Source organism: Ambystoma mexicanum, chromosome 10, assembly GCF_040938575.1.
Source record: "Ambystoma mexicanum isolate Mex_15411 chromosome 10, UKY_AmexF1_1, whole genome shotgun sequence".
NCBI lineage: Eukaryota > Metazoa > Chordata > Amphibia > Caudata > Ambystomatidae > Ambystoma > Ambystoma mexicanum.
The window spans coordinates 1,605,353,178-1,605,372,807 of NC_090932.1; the positions used below are offsets into that span (position 1 = coordinate 1,605,353,178).

The 19,630-nt window shown below is 46.9% G+C and overlaps 1 protein-coding gene across 7 annotated transcripts in view; it reads left to right on the forward strand.

Annotated features, from left to right (window-relative positions):
- TOP3B (DNA topoisomerase III beta) overlaps nt 1–19,630 on the forward strand; it is a 636,381-nt gene that overhangs the window by 149,968 nt on the left and 466,783 nt on the right. For all 7 annotated transcript variants that reach the window (XM_069619981.1, XM_069619976.1, XM_069619978.1 and 4 more), the window contains one exon: nt 4,840–4,946. In XM_069619981.1, the coding sequence (XP_069476082.1) occupies nt 4,840–4,946 (107 nt within the window). The remainder of the gene's footprint in view (nt 1–4,839; nt 4,947–19,630) is intronic.

A 19,630-nucleotide genomic window follows, 5' to 3' on the forward strand; every position in this document is an offset into this window, starting at 1 on the left:
CTGGGGTTCTTTACATACACCTTTTCACCCACCTTCCACTCACGAGCATTAAAATTCGCTGCACTCTTTTCTGTCAGGTCCAAGTATGAGTCTCATTATCTGTTCCCTATATACATGAACTACTTTGGCTACTCCCATCCAACCCAGACATAATTTAGACCCTGGTTCTCTACTCTTCAGAGACACAAAAGGTGACACTCCTGCCACAGAATATGGAGTCGTTACATAACTCCACGTCATTACATTCAAACCTTCTCTCCATGGTTGCCCCCCTCTCATAGCTAATTGCAACCCTTCTTTCAGCCAACGGTTGACCCTCTGCACAAGACCATTCGCTCTTGGGTGATACAACGCCGTTTTGATGTGTCTTATACCATAACTCCTAAGAAATGTTTTCATAGCTTCAGACACAAACTGAACCCCATTGTCTGAGACAATTTCCACTGGCACCCCTTCTCTAAAGAACACTCTCCAAAAATGTTATCAGTGCTCTAGCTGTGACATCCTTAACTGCTTCCCATTCCACCCACTTTGAATGATAATCAATGAGTACAAACAAAAACCTCAAACCTCCACCCAAATCATTTATTGGACCCAGTATGTCCACAGCAACATTGGTCCACGGTTCACTGGGAACAGGATTTGGACTCATTGGAGTCTCTCGCACAACTTTAGTTTTGTCACTCGTCTGGCAAATCATACAGTCTTTCACCCATTTCTCCACCATATTATCAATCCGTGGCCACCAATAATTTTGACGAAGTCTCCTTTTCATAGCTCCTTCCCCCCGGGTGACCCTCATAAGCAAGTTTAAGTAACTTGGACCTGACAGATTCAGGTGGAATAATACACCTCCCTCTTCTTAGTTTATCATCAAACATGTACAAGTCTTCCTTAAGCTCCCACCATACATCAAATTTCTTTTCCAATGTTTTCTTTTGGGGCCATGCCTTCACTGTCCACTCCTTGATTAACTTAAGTTCAAGATCAGATTCTTCTCCCTGCAACCATACTTCCTTACTGACTGCTTCCATAACCTCTGCCACTACTGACTCTTCCATAATACTATCATCAACCTCAAATTCAGCTTCATCAATCAGCAACCGAGATAAACAGTCTGCAACTATATTTTTCTTTCCTGGAATAAAACTCACCTTAAAATTATATGCATGTAGTCCTAAACCCCATCTACTTATCCTGGGTGAACCTAAAGCCCACCTCCCACTTTCAAATAATTGTGCTAAGGGTTTGTGGTCTGATCTAACAACAAACTGCCCCACAAAAAATACTTAATGTGCTTTATGGCCCAATACATAGCTAAAGTCTCTTTTTCTATAACGGAGTACTTAGATTCCGCTCCTTTTAAAGCCCTTGATGCAAATGCAATGACTCTCTCTCTCTTATCCTTGTCATATTGTACTAACGTAGCTCCAAGCCCCAGTATACTTGCATCCACTACTAAAACCGTCTAATCATATGGGTCAAACCATCCAATTGAAGGAGCTTCACTTATCCCTTCCTTAATATCATTAAATGCTGCAACACACTCTGGAGACCATTCAAACTTGGCACCCTTTTTGAGTATCATTCTTATGGGCGATGAAACCGTTGCAAAATCTTTGACAAATCTATGATAATATTCAGCAAGCCCCAGAAAAGCTCTCACTTGATCTTTCCTGGTTGGTTCTGGCGCATTCTTAACTGCCTCCACCAAGTTTCTCTTTGGTTTCACTCCAGACTCATCAATTTCATGCCCAAGGTATTCCACTTTACAAACTGCAATCTTGCACTTATCTCTCCTCACTGTCGTCAACCCAGCTTCTGACAGTTTACTCAATACATTGGCTAAAATTACATCATGATCAGCTACACTACTTGCATACAGCACCTCATCTTGAAATATTAGAATATTCTTTATCCCTTCAAGGACAGTGTCCATCACTCTCTGAAATACTGATGCCGCTGAGGCAAGTCCAAAAGGCATTCTGCAATATTTATAAGTACCAAAGGGCGTTACAAACGCAGTTAGATGCTGACAATCCTCCTTCAACGGAATCTGATGGTATGCTTGAGAAAGGTCTATCACAGAAAACACACTAGCTCCTCTGAGAGTAGATAAGATATCTCCAATTATCGGTAATGGGTGTCTGTCCACTAGTATGTTATGATTTACATCCCTCATGTCTACACACAGCCTTATTTGTCCATTTGGTTTTGCAGCTACCACAATTGGGGACAACCATTCCAAACTCTTACATTGTTCTATGATCCCCTTCTGCATCAAAGTCTCAATCTCCAATTTCAGTTTTTCCCTCAAATCGTGAGGTATTTGCCTCACTTTATGCACTTTTGGTATTGCTCCTGAATTCAGTCGTATTTCATGTTCAAACCCTCTGAGAATCCCTAAATCTTCCTGAAATACCTTGGTAAAGTCTCTTTCCCACTTGTCCTTCACCTCTGCAACTGTAATTGGTTCTTCTGCACTTGCTTGAATCCGAATACCTAGTTTACGTTGCTCACTCCAACCTAAAAGAGAAGAACCTTCTTGTGTTACATATACTTCCGCTTCACAACTTCTCCCTTTATACTTTATAGCTGCTTGAAACTTCCCCAACACCTCGATCCTCACGTTGCCATAAGCATTTGGTTCAATGCCATGCTCCTTCTGTTCAGAGAGTTAACCTTCCAAACAGCTTTCATAAGTTTTTTTAGACACTAAAGTCCACGGTGAACAACTATCCACTTTTAGTGTAACAACTCTTCCATTCATTAAAAACACATCCGTTGGAGAATTGCTCTTATTGGAGACTTCCGCTATCTCCAACACATGTTTGGTTTGTATGTTTTGAACTGCGTTCACTCCATCCCTTGCTCAGGAAATCTAGATCCAGATTCAATGTCATGAACTTGACTTGTCTCTCTGCAAACCCTTGCAAAATGTCCTCTCTTTTTACACTTTAAGCAGTTAATATTCCTCGCTGGGCAAAATGCACTAGTTGAAATGTGGCGATTGCTGACACACTTGTAACACTTGATTTCTCTATTCATGTTCATTCTTCGAATTCCTTTCACCAACGCCACTTCTCCCTCCTGCTTGTCCCCTTTCATAGTCGACATGTACTTATGCGTCTGTTCCATGCTTCTGGCAGTTTCCACCGCTACTTCTAAAGATGCATCTTTGGTCAGAAGTCTTTCCTGAATCTTCATGTTGTTGGTACAACGTACCAACTGATCTCTTATCAGCGAATCTGTCAATTGCCCAAACTCACATGTGTGGCTGAGAGATCTTAATGCTGCTATGAAGTTTTCTACTGGTTCACTTTGATCCTGTACTGAAAAAATGTATGCCTTTCAAATGTTATGTTTTCCTAGCCTCAAAATGAATTTCCAGCTTCCTCTCTGCTAGGGTGTACTGGTCTACTTCTCCTTGCCCCTCTTGTGGAGGCTGTCGCAAACCTTGACACACACTTCTTCCTTCTGTGCCTAAATTGTGCAGTAAAATTGCTTCTTTTCTTGACGCAGCAAATTTATCACTTCCAATTACCACAAGATATGTATCGAAAAGCTTCTTCCACCTATCCCATCTTATATGTGGGTCTCCTGGTTCCATCAGGAAAGGAGGGGGTGGGGCCATACTACCTGCTGTCATTATGAGGATTCCAGAGGCCACAAACTTATTCAGCGATAATTTAAAATATTATCTTCACTCCTGCTCACTTTGACTCTGAATAGATTATCTGCTTTTCTCTTTCTTTGCCATCAACCTTTGTCTATACGTCTTTTATAACCTTCCTTGTTTTCTCTGCACTTCGTGTTATTTAGATCGGTCTCATTAAGAATTCTCTTCTCTGACTCAAAGTTCCTGACAAAATTGGGCACATTTCTCCCTATTCATCGTGGCTGTGAACTTGTTTATTTACATACAAGTCCGTGTGGCGGCGGAGCTTGTTTTCCACTTTCTTCCTGATTAGTAGGCGGACCTGGGTCGTGGGCCGCACTGCCACTTAGCCGTAAGAATCGGTGCTAAGCGGTGAAGAGAAACGCCCCTGTGGCCTGACTCCTCCCCGCTCTCCCCGAGCCCCTCCTCACCTGGACATCTGAAAGCAGAGAGTGGGGCCGGAGCGTTCACGTCTCACACCCGTCGGCTTCACGGGATGTTGTGCTGGGGAGGCTGGCAGCAGGCTCCAGTGGCGCCTCACACTACTTTCTCCCGAGAACACTGGGAGAGTAGGGGTGCCGGAGCACACCATTGGTCTCCTGACCCTGGGGGTGTCCCGCTGCAGCGTTGCCTTCCGCCGCGGGCTCGCTACGGAGTTCGTCCTCGTCGCCAATTGTAAAGATGAACGCTCTGCAGAGAAGGTAAGTTTACATTACGTTTATTAGGGGAGCCCGCCGACTACAACCGCTCCTCCAGCTGTCTTCACCAACTGTCAATGCCGTCACGCGAGCCCCCCCCCAACAGAGCAAGCCAGGTGACAGAAGCTCGCGCAACGGCATGCTCAACACAGCACTGCTATTCCCAACAGTTCCCCATTCAAAATGTTCAGAGCAGTTTTCTTATTTGTCCCCATTTCATCAAGCAACTTCTTTGCCCCAATATTTTCAAAAACCAGTCAAACTTCTTAAGAGATGTCTATGCGCATCTTGACGTCTTTGTACGTCATGTGGAGGTATTGACTGTACGCATATCACTTGCTCTTGTAGTTTTAATTAGCTTTCCCCACGTTCCTCGAGTAGCTTCTCTATGGTGTTTCTTTAAAATAATATCTGTGTCTAGGAACACACCTATAAAACTGGAATTATTGAAATGATTACATTCTCTTATTTGCCTTCTTTCAGGAAAATATAATAACTGGGATAAGGTGGATCCTGCTGAGCTTTTCAGCAAAGCCCCCACAGAGAAGAAAGAGGCCAATCCCAAGCTCAACATGGTGAAGTTTCTGCAGGTAAACACTTGAGTTTGAGTAACATTTATTTGTATTGATATTAAATTACTAACCTTGGTTAAATTGCCCAGTAGGCATTGGATCCCAGTACTGGCTGTGGCCAGCTTCAAATAACCTTGCATCCTGTTCTCAAAAAACATAAACGTGTTTTCATTCTCTCTCTCTTTCTCTCCCATTCTCTTTATCTCTCTCCCTCCCATTCTTTTTCTTTCTCTCTCTCTTGCTCACTTTATCTTTTCTCGCTCTCCCTCCCTTGCTCCATACCCTCATTCGCTCTATCCCTCACTCACTATCTCTCCTGTCAGTCACTACTCCTCCCATCGCCCCACCCCTCTCTCGCTCATTTGCCACCCCGCCGTCCCCAGGCACTGACTTACTCTACAAAGCTATGTAGCCCCACAGTGACCAAGACTGCTGACATCCTTTGGGCAAAGAGTCTCAGGACAGCAGTTGGTGGGCACCCACTCTTCATCTCAAAGACCAAACTCTTACGCCTTAAAGAAAAAAGACGTCCACAGCCATCATATCACTTCCTCTCATTCTCTAATCCATGTCATGGACAATGTATCTTTGAAGAGGAAGAGATATCTACAAAGGTCCCCGGGGTTGTTTTGTTGATGGGAACAGATGAGGTGGGAGCTATTAGGTAAGGTTTTCATATGAGTGATGCGTCTTCCTGACCTGTGTCAACCCCAGAACATATTGCTGGACTTGGTGATTATTTTCCCTTGCCCCCAGGTGAGTGGGAATCTTTTCCCCCTCTCACCTAGCCTTTTACTCTTTTCATGGGTGACCTTTTCATGTCTCTCCATAGTGAATGGTTGAAGTTATCGTTTCCTACAACTTTTGGGTTTAGGCTGGATTGCCCCTTTGGGCTCCCCTGTTAATTTCACTTTCATGTACTTGGGTGAACTGGTCCCAAGTAAGGTACTTGGGTGAACTGTTCCCAAGTAGTAAAGGGGGACTTTCATCCTCTTTACATTTTGTCTAAGTGAGCCAGCACATCCCACCTTTGTGGAGTGCTAGGGGGATACAATGTATTCCCTTTCTTACTTACCTGGTAACATTTTGTTACAATTGCGAGTTTATATGAATGGCTGGTGGCAGTGGTTTTACCTTTTGACTTTTCATTTTTACTCGCAGAATGTTAATTAAGCCTCAGTAATGCACTGGAGGGTAATACCCCAATACCATGGGCCCTCAAGCCATTACGCAGTGCATGGTCTTCCAAATCGCGCTTAAACGTTGGTGGCATCCTTCTGGGCCTCCAGAGATTTGATTTGAATACTTGAAGTCCCCTCACCAGAGTGCTGAACCAGATTAGTGATGAGAATCCGACCAGCGATATTCAGGCTTCTCCTGTCTCCTAAAAAAGGGCGCCTAAACCACAGAACCACATTCAGCCACAAAGAAACCCTTGCTTGGAGTCTTACCCGTTGATCCCTGCTGCAAATTCCCTTCCAGTGTCATGTCTTCCGTCTTCACGACAAGTAATTCATCGACCATGTTTTTGGCTGCAGATCCTTAAGACGTCCTGCTGCAAACTCTTCTTCTGTTTTGATGTACTGTGTTGGCTGGGGTATTAATTGCCTTAAGCCTTTTGCGATTCCTTTGCAGCTTTGGGGGCAATTCATGTGATTGGTAGTTCTCTAAACAAGTTCACCCAGGCCTATTGATGGAATCCTTCTAGGTTGTCTTCTGTGAAGTCCCTGGACCCTAACTTACTCTGAAGTGAACTACTGTTTTGAAGAGACTTCCTCAGGAACTTTGACTTTTCCTGCAACTGAATCCTATCTCGCCCTGTCTACAGCTGGCACCTAGACCACCAGGGTCCCTCTTCTGCCTCTGAGAGAAATCATTCAATAGGCTAAGGAAGGACTGGATAAGAAAAGGATTCTGCCTTGAAAAGTATAACAAGTGTCTAGAAGTTACTTGTGAAAGAGTTGGTTGGTAACTGCCCCTCTGAAATATGAGCAGAAAAGGTCTTACTATCCTTTGAATGTGTCTTGCCATTCCAACAAGTGTATATACAAGTTTATCTTACTCACCTGTGAATTGGTTCCCCCCACTTCCCAAAAGTAATCTGCTAGGATATAACTGTATAAGTTCACCAGCTGGGTTTTGCTTCCCCTGACCTGCTATTTATCCTGTCTAGAATGAGTCTGCCTTGGGTTTTACCTACCTTGAATAGCTGTGTGCCATTCTGAATAAGTGTATGGTGGGTTTAGCTGACCTTGGTCTGCCTGGTGCAATCCTAAAACAGTGTACAGTATTGCTTATCTTGGTCAGTGTTCCACTGATCTGAAAAGCACAATTACACTATTAGGTCTTACCTAGTATAGCTGAATGTTATCCTGAATGTAGTTGGGGTTTTACTAACCTTGGGACTGCCTTGTGCCATCCTAAAATAAGGAGAGCTATTACTTACCTCAGTCTGTTTTCCACTGATCTGGAAAATCCACTGGAATAGTTTATTACTCGCCTAGCGTAACAGAGGGATATCCAGAATGTAGTTATAGGTTTATACTGTTTAATTTATGTTCCACTATTCAGAAAAGTAGCCTGGTAACAGGGATGGTTTACTATGTGATTTCTTAACTGAGTATCACTGCATGACTGACAAGTTCTACTGCCCTTGAATTACTGTAAGTAATCTAAAAGTAGCCTGGGGTGTTACAAATTTAGAATATAACACACCTATTCAGGCAGAGTATGATTAGGTCGGGCTTGCCTAGAAATACTGTTAATGATTCTGAACAAGTTCAGTGCTTTGGTATGTGTACCTTTTAGCATTGTGCTGAGTTTTTATGTTGTGTTGGATTCTATGACAAGTACTTACCCACCAAGATTTGCCTTGACCTATTTGTATTTATAATAAACCTTTATTTTTAGAATACTTTTAGGTGTAAGTGTTTCTGTTGAACCATTTGTATGCTAAAGCTTTATTGTACTTTCCTACAGCCCTCTCTCCCTCCTAAGATAAGCCTGGCTGCTCTGTCTACGCTACCAAATACTGAGGTGGTACCGCCTTCTACTAAGAGTGTAGTATTTTTACCGTCTCAGTTGTATGGTTTTACTACGCCCTTAGTTGGACGTCAGAAAAACTGTCCCAACAGGAGCATAATCTCAAGTTTTCCCTTGCAACTATTGTAGACTTCTGATTTGATTTTAAAGACTCTGTAGCCATATATATTACTAGAAACCCCTCCCACTGTGAGATTGTTCACAATGTCTTTGATTAGACTGTGGAAAAACTAACCTTGTGTATGTGCAGATTTTCCACTAGGCTAGTCCTAGCTTTCTCGATGGTTTTGTTGCAGACTGTTTGTCTTCCCTCTTAGGAGGGGTGTGAGACTAAGGTACAGCCAGGCACACATTATTATGCAATAAAGGAAGGGCTACTCTGTGTAGTTACTGAAAAATATACAGTTTTACAGGTCAGCAGAATGTTTAAGCAATTTAGGTAGGCTGAAAAATATGTGTAAAAAGTAAAGTAGATGGTAAGGTCATTAGTGTTTCTAATAGCAATGCTTACTAAATAAATTTATATTATGTGTGCTGTATTTTGGGGTATCTGCGCCTGGAACTTATTGCAATTTGGTACCAGCACATCTCCCTCCTAAGAGTAAGCCTGACTGCTCAGGTGCAGTAGCAATCGTGAAAGTTGGAAGTAACTTGATGAACATCTTGCTAGTTCACCAATGATGTCGTCGTGCACCCCTCGCCAGAGGACGTTAGGAAATGTTCCTATCAAATCAGGGCAAATTGTGGAATGGACTGTTCAAAGACTCAGTGACCAGTCAGATGTGCATAAAGTAACTACCTGCTGTATGTATTAGGCAGAACCCAAAATAAGTTGCTTCCCTTTTGCAAATGACTCTGAAGCTGTTTTACTTTCCTGTGGTAGGCTGTTTTACTGAGTAACGCTTCTTTTTCCTTTTTTCGATTGCTACCTGTTTGCATTGATTTACTTTTCCTTTCCATAAGCTATTCTTTAGAAGCGGACTTTATGCACTTGGCATGGACTTATCCCATAGTGGCCACATTCTGGAACTTGGTGTTGGAGAAAACGTCAGCGATAATCGGAAGGCAACTGAACTCCGACCTTTCTTTTAACGCTGCTAGGTCTAACCAAACACCTTCCAAGTACAGTCCGGAAATTGACAAACCTGCTGCTCATCTTAGCACGTAAAAGAGTCAGATGCAACTGGGGGAGAGGACCGCCACCAAGTCTGCAACGCTGGCTAAAAGACATCACGTATTGCCAGGATGTAGAATCCAATTTCATTAAGGCACTGCCATTACATGCTCGCCCCCCAGACATCTGGGGTCTGTACATAGCTTACCTGATGTCAACCACTGATAGTCTAGATTCACAGATGTCATCCCGGGCGCACAGCCAGCTGTCCTCTCCGCAGTGTGCCACCAGACTCTCCGAAAACACGTAACATTGACTTTTGTTTCAAGCTTCAATCTTTCTCCACTAGTGGGGCGGGAGAGTGGAAGGAAATGGGAGAGGGATAGGGATTGTGGGGGAATTTTGTTAAAGAAGGCCGGTGCATGAACTTTGTTTTTTTGGTTTGTGAAAATTCAATAAAGAAAGTAAAAAAAAATGGATGCTTCCTACACACTTTCTACACCCTGAGGTGACTTGACTAACTAGGACAGCAATGGGATTTATATATCTCTTGTATGCTTTGCAAGTTCTGAGGTTTGTATAAAGAAAAGGTTAAAGGAAGGACAACGGTTGAGCAGTTTCTCAGAGCATGTGAGCAATTTAAATCTTCCAATGAAGTCTAGATAAAAACCTTTCCCAGCAATATTAGTTAAAAACCAAGCTATCACCTATGAGGGACAGTAAGAGTCACAAAGTCAATGGACTAGAAGTGTCTGCAGGAGCTGAGGCACTTCTTAGAAAGTAAAGGTCTTGCACAAAGTTAGAGAGTTTGTTGTAGGAAAATCACTGTAGGGTCACAAGCTGTTACACTTGTGAAAGTTAGAGTGGATATCAACTCTAGAAAAAGCAGCTACTGCAAGTCTCAACTGAGAAGAGCAATCTACAGACAATGAGGTAAGTACCCCAAAGTCAGAACAGTACCTTTTGGTTAGAAGAAGAGGGTACAGCTAGCTCCTGTCTGGTTGCAGTGATGCAGATCCTCTGTCCCTGGGCTTCAGTCGTGGGGACAAGACGGAGGACATCTAAGGACTCCTGTAGCAGCAAAATCATCTGCAGCAGCTATGGGCTCTTATCAGATCAGCAGCACTTTGCGGTTTCAGCGCCTGGTAAATAGCACCACTGCAGATCTTGGACACCGTCTGGTTGTTCTTCCCAGTGGTCAACTCTGTCTTCAGTACAAGAAGCCCCGCCTTTTAAGCGGGTTCCTACCATTCATGCACAGTCTAGCTGTCACTCAGCCAGCCAGTCAGCACTGGGTTCATTCAGGTTTCCCTGGAGACTAAGGACAGGGGATTTTCGGGCAGCTCCCTCACATCCTGCCAGCCAGAGACACTGGAGCCAGAGGCGGGTTTCAGTACTGAAGCCCGCCAAAGGCAAAACAAGCCGGCCTGGTTTGGCGTGCAGAGTAAAACCCCAAAAAGCTCTCACAAACAAGAAATGGCGAAAAAAGACCACCAGTGCCATTTTGACACAATGGTCACCCATGTGTGCTATACTGAAGCTGAAGATTCAGCCTGCGGTAGGAAAGCACAATGGTAGGAAATTGCCACCAGCTATTTAAAGTAGTGAGGGTAACATAAACATTTTTACATGAGAAAGTAGGGAGAGGGGCTACTAAGTCACCCCCCAGGACTCCACATAAGACGGGGTGTGCTGAACCTACAAAGAGAAAAGGTAATTAAAGTCAATTTCACTTTCCCATTCTTGGGAACTGTAGTTCACCCAAGACAAGGTATTTAAACCTCATGAGAAATTTAAAGAATTTCTCTGTGACACTGCACTGAAGGTGCTGTGTGTCACCATACAAAAAGTAGATGCCTATGGAGTTTGTCAGACTCCAAAAACAAAGGAAACGCATAATCCAAATCAGATCAAAATACATGAGAGATTGAGAAAATGGGCTCAACCACTTCAGGATTGAAATTAAAAAGTCCTGACGTCCAGCAAAAGAGCTGGGGGTCTCTTAGGTTGAAGGGAATTGGCACAACAATGAGAATTCTCCCTAACAGGGACATCTGCATGGAGAGAGCAGCAGCAGAGTGTCTGTATTTGAGGATATGGAGCAGGAACAATCATTCAGGTAGGAGATGCTCCACTCCAGGACGGTGTCTTTGAGACACAGGTTTGAGAGTTTAAATAATAGAGGGGGTGATCAACTGTATTCATGGCAGCTAATAGATGAAAGGGAATTAGGATAGCAGGGAGGTGCTAGTTATATACATTATATCCTTGAACAGGGAAACAGCAGAAAATTATTGCAAAGAAGAGGGAACCATAAACATTATATTTAGAGGTATCTTATTTGTGTCAGGGGTGTCAAATCAGGATTGTGGAGGAGAGTAGTTTAGGTGAGGGCATTCTCTGACCACAGTGGAGATAGTGGCTTATCAAAAGTGTTAGGGAGAATTCTCAGAAATGTGCTAATTCCCTTCTACCTTAGAGACCACCAGCTCTTTTGCTGGATTTAAGGACTTTGAATTTTTATCCTGGAGCGAGTGAGACCTTTTTCCCACTCTCTCATGCATTTTTATTTGATTTGAACTATTTGGTTTTTAGAGTCTTACACACTCCATAGGCATCATCTTTCTATATTGTGACACAGAGAAGTTCTTTGGATTTTTAATAAGGTTTATATAACTTCTCCTGGTTAACTACTGATTCCAAGAGCAGTAAAGTGAAATTTACTTTACTTACATTTGTATCTTTCTAGACCCAGCACACACTATCTTACAATAGGGTGCTGGAGGGGTTACTTGATATACCCTTTGTCTAGTTTCTCATGTAACATTTTTATGTTACCCTTTCTACAATTATTGGCTGGTGGCAGTGGTTTACTTTTTCCTACCGTTGTGTGTTTCTACTGTGGGCTGCGTTCGCAGCTCGCAGCTGCAGTAAAGCACCCATGGGTGCCCATTTTGTCAAAATGGCCCCGGTCTTCTTTTTTTTGCCATTTCTTGTTGGAAATGTCCTTCTTATTTTAGAGGGCCTTGGTTTGGTCCCTTTGTTTGTTTTGTCTTAGGTGGGATTCACCGGTGAATCCTGCCTCTGGCTCAAGCGTGTCTGGCAGGGCAGGAAGCAAGAGAGGATCCTGAAACTCCCTGTGCTTAATCTCTTGGTTACAGGAATGCACCCAAAGTTGATTGGCTGGCTGGCTGTCTTTGGAGGACAGTCACCCTGCTGTGTGAGTGACAGCTACGCTGCAAATGAATGGGAGAGAATTGCATAAAATTGCAAGGAAGGCAGTCGACCACTGGACAACGGAATCTGAAGAAGAACTTGGAAGAGATGCTTACTGCAATCCCCTGGACTGTTGGTTTGCCCGGTGAAGCCCTGCTACAGTGCTGAAGCTCCGAATTCGCCTCGACTAGAGAAGTTGGTAGAGTGACTGAGCAGCCAGGCTTATCTCAAGACGGGTCAATGTGAGCTGTAGAGGTGTAACATAGAGATTCACAGTGACAAGTATTCAAATAGCACTTATACTCAAGGTTTCTTATTAAAATAACGATGTATTTCACAGTCCGTTTTAAAATAAGCCTTCATTAGAAAGGGCAGTCTGCAACAATAAAATACACATAAAAAATACACTCCTTCAGTTTCAGTTAAGTACGTAGATGCCCTTTTGGGATGTCACACCAGCACTTCCTACACCCTGAGGTGACTTCAATAGCTAGGGTGCTGTGGACATTAATATATTAATGTACACTTTGCAATACTGAGGTTGTGGAAAAAGGAAAAGGGAAGGAAACAATGGTTGAAAAGTACTTGCCTGTTCATCTCCCAATGAAGTATAGATTAACCCTTTCCCAGCTATACAAGTAACTTGTGTATGACTTTTTGAGGGACTGATAAACACTAAGTCAGAGGGTCAGAAGAGTCTACAGGGAGCGAGGACAGCCAATGTCAATTGAGCGAAGTCTAGGTGAGCTGAGGCACTTCTTGAAGGTAGAACAAAAGTCTTGCACAATGTTAAAGAGAGTTTTTGTAGAAAAGAATCACTGTTGGGCCACAAGCTGGGAGCCTTGTGAAAAGCAAAGATGCAAGCAACTCTGTGAAAGGTCAGCCAGTGCAAGTCTCCAGTGAGAGCAAGCAAGCTACACACAAGAGGTAGGTACCCCTAGTTAGACAGTACCTTAGGTTTGAAGAAGGATCCAGGTGGCTTCTGTTCCTGGTGTCCTGCAGATTCTGTTGTTCCTTGGCCTCAGTCGTGGGGGCAAGAGGGAGGACACCTGGGGATTCCTGCACTACGGTTTGAAGGTCGGCGGCAGCAATGGGCTTATTCCAGATCAGCGGCACTTCTAGGTTTCAGCTACTCGTAAATAGCACCACCGCGCTTCTTAGACACCTTGTGGGCTCCCCTTGCTTCTGGGGTCCAGCAATCTGTTGAGGTGGCTCAGGCTTGGGTGGTCCTGCTTTGAGGGAGTCCGGAGGATCTTCCTGGAGCTTGTGTCCGGCTTAAAGGTGATGCACTCCATTCTGGTGTTCCTGATCCTGGCACTCTGTTCCAGCCACAGCGAAGCAGTACAGAGGGGTTCCATTCAAGTTCGTCTTGGGGTTAGTTGGTCCCACCAATCCAAGGGAAGAAGTTGTCTGTTCGGGGGTTCTCTAGTCGATAGTGAAATTGGAGTTTAAGCACTGCAGCAGGGCTTCACCGGGCAAACCAACGTTCCAGGAGGTGCAGCAAGCTTCTCTTCCAGTTTCTTTCTTCGGTTCCTTCATCCAGTGGTCGACTCTGCCTTCCTTGCAAAAGACCTTGCCTTTTATGCAGGTCTCTCCCATTTATTCGCAGCCTAGCTGTCCCTCTAAGGCAGTGGTCTTCAAACTTTTTTGGCCTGGGCCCCCCCTGAGCAATGTTTGGGCAGGCCGGGCCCCACCAAAAGTGCCAGATTAACAGTATGTCGGTATGAACTTTTGCGTGCTGTCACCGCACCATACTCCCAGTACAGACCCTGGGCTCTCCCCACCCTACTCCCACCACTATCCCAGTGCTGCCGCCCATCCTGCTCCCACCACAGTCCCATAACACAAGCATACACACATCCATATACATTTAAATAAAACATAAATCGCCATAAACGTACCTTCTGCAGGGGCCTGCAGGTGGTTGCTAAAATGCCCCGCTCCAGGTTGCTCTGCCCGTATGTGCGAGGAGGCGCAGGAGCACCCCCTCGCACATACATACGTACATGCAGTGCCACAGCCAGCATTTCCAATGAGCTATGCAAGGCTGGCAAAGCAAAACACCCCCAGCGTTGCAGGGCTCAGTGATCATGTGCGGCTGGGGAAATGAACTGTCAAAGGCAAACAGTGTTTCCCTTTGACAGTTCAGCCAGCCCAGGAGCACTCCCTCAGCTGCAAAAAGCAGCTGAGGGATGTTTAGTGTTTCACTGGGCTGGCTCCTCGGCTCCTCCATAATGGGTGAGGTGGCCAGTGGGTGGACGCCCCCTCACCCATTATGGATGAGCCGGCAGGCTTGGACTGGCCTACAGGGAAAAAGGGCGATGATCGTACCAAAAATGCAAAATGCTAGTGTAGGTCAGTCAAAATGTGCCACTTTTTTGGCCAATGTGGGCCAGTTTGAGGAGTTACTTCACTATGCGGCTAGTAGTTTTGGCCAGTGTTGCTGAATAAATATTCTTTAAATATCAAAATTTGTTTACATTTGAACAAAACACAACCCCTTGGGTACTATTCAAACAGTCAGTGACTGAAGGACTGAATATCCATTTGCAACTGCTGGCCATTTTTTCATTGGTGCCTAAGACCGTTTTATGGTCCAGTCTGACCATGTGAGATGCCCCTTCCCTTTTCCTCCAATCAACATTTTTTTTTACATTTCATGCTGGGCTCTGGCGCCCCCCCCCCCCTGGGATGTGGTCGGGCCCCCCTGGGGGGGCACGCCCCACAGTTTGAAGATCTCTGCTCTAAGGGCAGCCAGCCGGCCAATCACCTTTGGGTGCATTCCTGTAACCAAGGAGACTAAGCGCAGGGAGTTTCAGGATCCTCCCTTGCTTCCTGCCCTGCAAGACACGCTGGAGTCAAAGGCGGGCTTCACCTGTGAATCCTGCCAAAGACAAAACAAACAGTGACATCACAAGCAAGATTCCAAATTGGATCAAAATACATGAGTGAGAAAAAGGTCTCACTCACTCCAGGGTAGAAATTAAATGTCCTAAAGTCCAGCAAAAGAGCTGGGGGTCTCTAAGGTGGAAGGGGATTAGCACAGAAATTAGAATTCTCCCTGACAGGCTCACTCAAGCGTATCACACTCTCTGGCTTCTCTAGCACGAGGATGCAGTTCAAAACTTCATCAGGGCCTTCTGTGCCAAAGTCTCTTTGCCATTCAAAGTCTTATTTTAGAGGGCCTAATGCAACATGACAAAACATTAAAGTACCTTTCTTCTCAGGATTTTCACTTCTCCAGCATGGGGTCTGGCATGGATTCACATGCTCATGAATTGTCCCCGTCATCGGGCTGGGTATCCTCGGTAAAAGAAAATACAGTTTCACTTTTGTTTCTAAACTGTCTTTCTCTCCTAAACCAATCACTGGTCTCTGGGTCATACTGCCCCCTGCCAATGACTGCCCTCACCCTAAGCCCGCCTCAGACAGCTATCTTTTTTACTACACGTTCAAGTGTTGTGAGTCCTCGCTTTTTGCCCTTCGAGCTTTCTGCATTTTCTGCACTTTTTTTTCAGTAGGAAATCTCAACTTTCTGTCAATCGAGCCTGTGTGCTCCATCGTCTATCCATCTGAATAGCGGGGACCTGTTTTTCAGCTTCATTCTGAGGAAGATTGTGATATTTGCCGTGGCTTCTCCAAGTGCATGTTGAAGGAACACCACGCTTGACTGGCGACGTGGCTCAAGGCCCGGGACTCTACCCCGGGTGGTTCTCTGGGGCATGCCTCATCCGGATCCAGCCAACCTAAGTGGGCTTCTAAGTCCTTTGAGGGCGCTCCATCCGTTGGCGTCCCAAGACGAGGCCAAGCACTGCGAGTCTGCTTCCGCCGGGGTTGCTGCACAAGTGGGTCCCGCAACGTTCTGGGCGCGTTCGTCCTCTCCATCTGCTTCCATCACCAGTTTTTTGTCGAGGAGAAAATCGGCTACCCCAGGGAAGCTGTGGGAAAAGCCGTAAAAGGCCAAACAGGACAAGGGATCCATCCTTTCGCCGCAAGCCAAGCCAGACAAGGCTAAACACGACAATGGAGCCACCCTTCCGACGCAGGCCAAGATGAGCCAGGCCAAGTCGTCGTCCATAGAGTTGCTTGCTGCTGCCCTCTCAGCGGGCGCCCTGGTGGCGGCCAGAGTGGGCCTACCTCCCAGGCGGGAGGCTTCGGCCAAACCGGTGGAGAAAACTCTGGAGAAGAGGATGCCGGAACTCGGGCCGAATTCGACCCCCATATGACCCAAAGCAGGGGGCGGGGAGGAAATGGGATGGAGGAGCTTCAGGGCACAGACATTTTATCGTCCGATGAGGAAGACGTTTGTACCATCCACACCAGATGGACGAAGACGAGAACGTTGCAGACACAGGCGCTGGTCCTAGCGACCCTGTTCCCCAGATACCCCCAAGAGACCTGTCACAGGATATTCTGTCGACCCTCTTAACACTAGTGGAGACTGTTGACGGCACCACCCGCCGCTCCAACGGCGGGGACACTGTTGACAACGGGGCCACCTCCGCCGAAGAAAAGGAAGAGGCATCCCACGCCTCCTTTCCAGCCATCGCTGCCTTCCCCCCGCAGGGACACAGGGACGGAGATGGGTATGACTGACACCGACGGCGACAGTGGCCTCTGAGGCTTCTCCCCTGGATGAGGTGAGATCCTTTTATTCCATGATAGCCTGGGCGTCAGAACTTTTTCAATTCACCCCAGAAGAGAAGAAAAAGAAAGGTTTCCTGTACCAATTCCGGGAGGCGAAGAGGAAAACAATTCTATAGGTGCCGCTCCTGGACGACGTCTGGGATGAGGGGCTGGCGCTCCTGAAGAACCCTTCGTCGGTGCCCGACCGGCTAGAGAAAAAGTATGAGGTGCCTGAGTCTGCACCGAAGTGTCTGAGGTTGCAACCATCGCCGGACTTGGTGGTCTCGGCTGTGCCACGAAAGAAATCATCAAACCCGTTGTCTACGTCCATCTCCCCGGACGGCGAGGGGAAGAAACGGGATGCCGTGGGACGGAAAGTCATCTATTCGGCAGCGACGGTGAAGGCGGCCAACGCCTTAGCGATCCTGGCCCGGTACCATCGGGAACTTTGGTACAAGATGGCCCCGATCCTGGACTTTCTCCCTGAGGACAAGTGGGTAGAGGCAATGGAGATCCTTCAGGAGAGTGAGGTGGCGTCGGATCACGCCATCACTATGGCCCTGGACATTGCAGACACAGGGTTCCACCAGATGGGGAACAGTGTTTGCTCCGTCGTCACCGTGGGCTGAAGGCCAACAACTTCGGGCAAGAGGTCCAGACGAGGGTCCTGGACATGCCATTCGACGGGGACGACCTTTTCTGCAAGGCAGTCGACGATTCGCTTCAGGCTATCAAAACAACACGTAGACAGCAGCAGCACCGTCATTCCTTTTGTCCGTCAGGAGGGAAGTCGGGCAGGTCTTCGGTGGTGGATCATCCTCTTACCACCAACCCTCCTGTTCCACAACCCAGGAAGCTTCCAGGGGTCGCTCTGAGGCCTTCGGAGGTGGGCGCCGCCGCCGTCAAGGCTCCCAGGGCTGTGCGACGGCCTCCAAGCAGGACTGAACCGGCCGGGACGTTGGGCCCCCACCCCTGCACCACAGTGGGTCCCCAGCTGGTGAACTTAGTCAGCGTGTGGGAGAACATCTCCACCGATCAATGGGTGCTGGACGCTCTCGCCCACAGACACACCTTAGAGTTTCAATGAAAGTGTCAGCGAATACCACTGCTGGCCCGGCAGGAACCGCACATTCCCCATGCTTGAGGTTCGGGCCATGTTATGAAAAGGGGCGATAGAGCTGGTTCCCAAGCGACTCCAGAGCTCTGGGGTCTACTCAAGATACTTTCTCGTAAAAAAAGAAGACCGGGGGCTGGAGGCCCATTCTCGATCTGCGATGACTCAACAAGTTCATCAAGTCCCATAAGTTCAGGAAGGTCACGTTCCAACACATGCTCGGCCAACTGGAAGAGGGAGACTTTCTGTCGTCATTGGATCTGGAGGACATGTACTTCCACGTCCCCATTCATGTAAAACACTGCAAGTTCCTGCGTTTCGTTGTGCAGGGGAGACACCACCAGTTGAAGGCCCTCTTCTTCGGACAGATGTTGGCTCCCAGAGTCTTCACAAAGTGCCTGGCTCTGGTGGCGGCCCATCTACGGCTACAAGGAATCCACGTGTATCCTTACCTCGATGATTGGCTCATCCGGGCCAAGTTGAAGGAGATCGCCGTCGATCACACAGAGTAGACTGTCCGGCTGCTAACGGAGCTGGAGTTCTCTGTGAACTATGCAAAATCATGCTTGACTCCATCACAGGACGCGCTGTTCCTAGGATCCAGGCTCAACACAGTGTCATGTCTGGCAACTCAGTTGGAGTAGCGGATAGTGGCCATTTTGGGCAAGGTATAACGGCTGTTAGCACTGATGGTCGCCACGGTGAGGACCATCAAGTCGCTGCTCGGCATGATATCGTCATGCATCTACCTGGTCCGGCTCCTCAGGTTACGGATGCGCCCACTCCAGTAGTTCCTAGGCGCCAGTGTGATCCAGGTGTCCAGAAGTTTCAACGACAGGATTGTGCTCGACGAGGGGTTCCGTCAAGCGACAAGGTGGTGGGGGGTGCGCTCCAACATCTCTGGGGGCACAGACTTCCAGAGTCCCCCGTACCAGGAAACGGTCATGACGGATGCTTCTCTGGAAGGGTGAGGAGCACACACCGGATGTTTTCACGCCAGAGGCTTGGGGCTACCGGAGGAGAAGACGTTCCACATCACCATTCTGGAACTGCAGGCTGTGTTTTGGGCCTCTCAAGTCTTTTCTTCCGTCCCTCAAAGGCAAAGTGGTGAGGGTCCTCACGGACAATACCACCACAATGTTTTACATCCGGAAACCAGGGGGCACCAGGTCCCGGGCGCTCTCCAGAGAGATACAGGAGTTGTGGAGCTGGGCTGTTGCCCAAGCGATGTTCCTCATTCCTTTTCACCTGGCAGGAGTAAAAAACACAGTTGTCGACTCCCTCAGCCGGGAGCTGCACTCTTGCCACGAGTGGGAGCTTCAGCAGGATCAAGTGGACTATCTCTTTCTCAAGTGGGGCCACCCTCAGATGGATCTGTTCGTGACGGCGACGAACACCAAGTGACGGGGGACAGATTCTCATTCCCCGGGTAAGGCCTCTTTCTGTACACGTTCCCTCCGTTGCCGCTGCTGCTACGAGTCATCAGTCGAGACGGTGCCAGTGCAGTAGGATCCTCATCGCACCAGCGTGGCCGAGGCAGAGCTGGTACCCGGACCGTCTCAGCTTGTCGGGGTCCCCACTAGTCAAGCT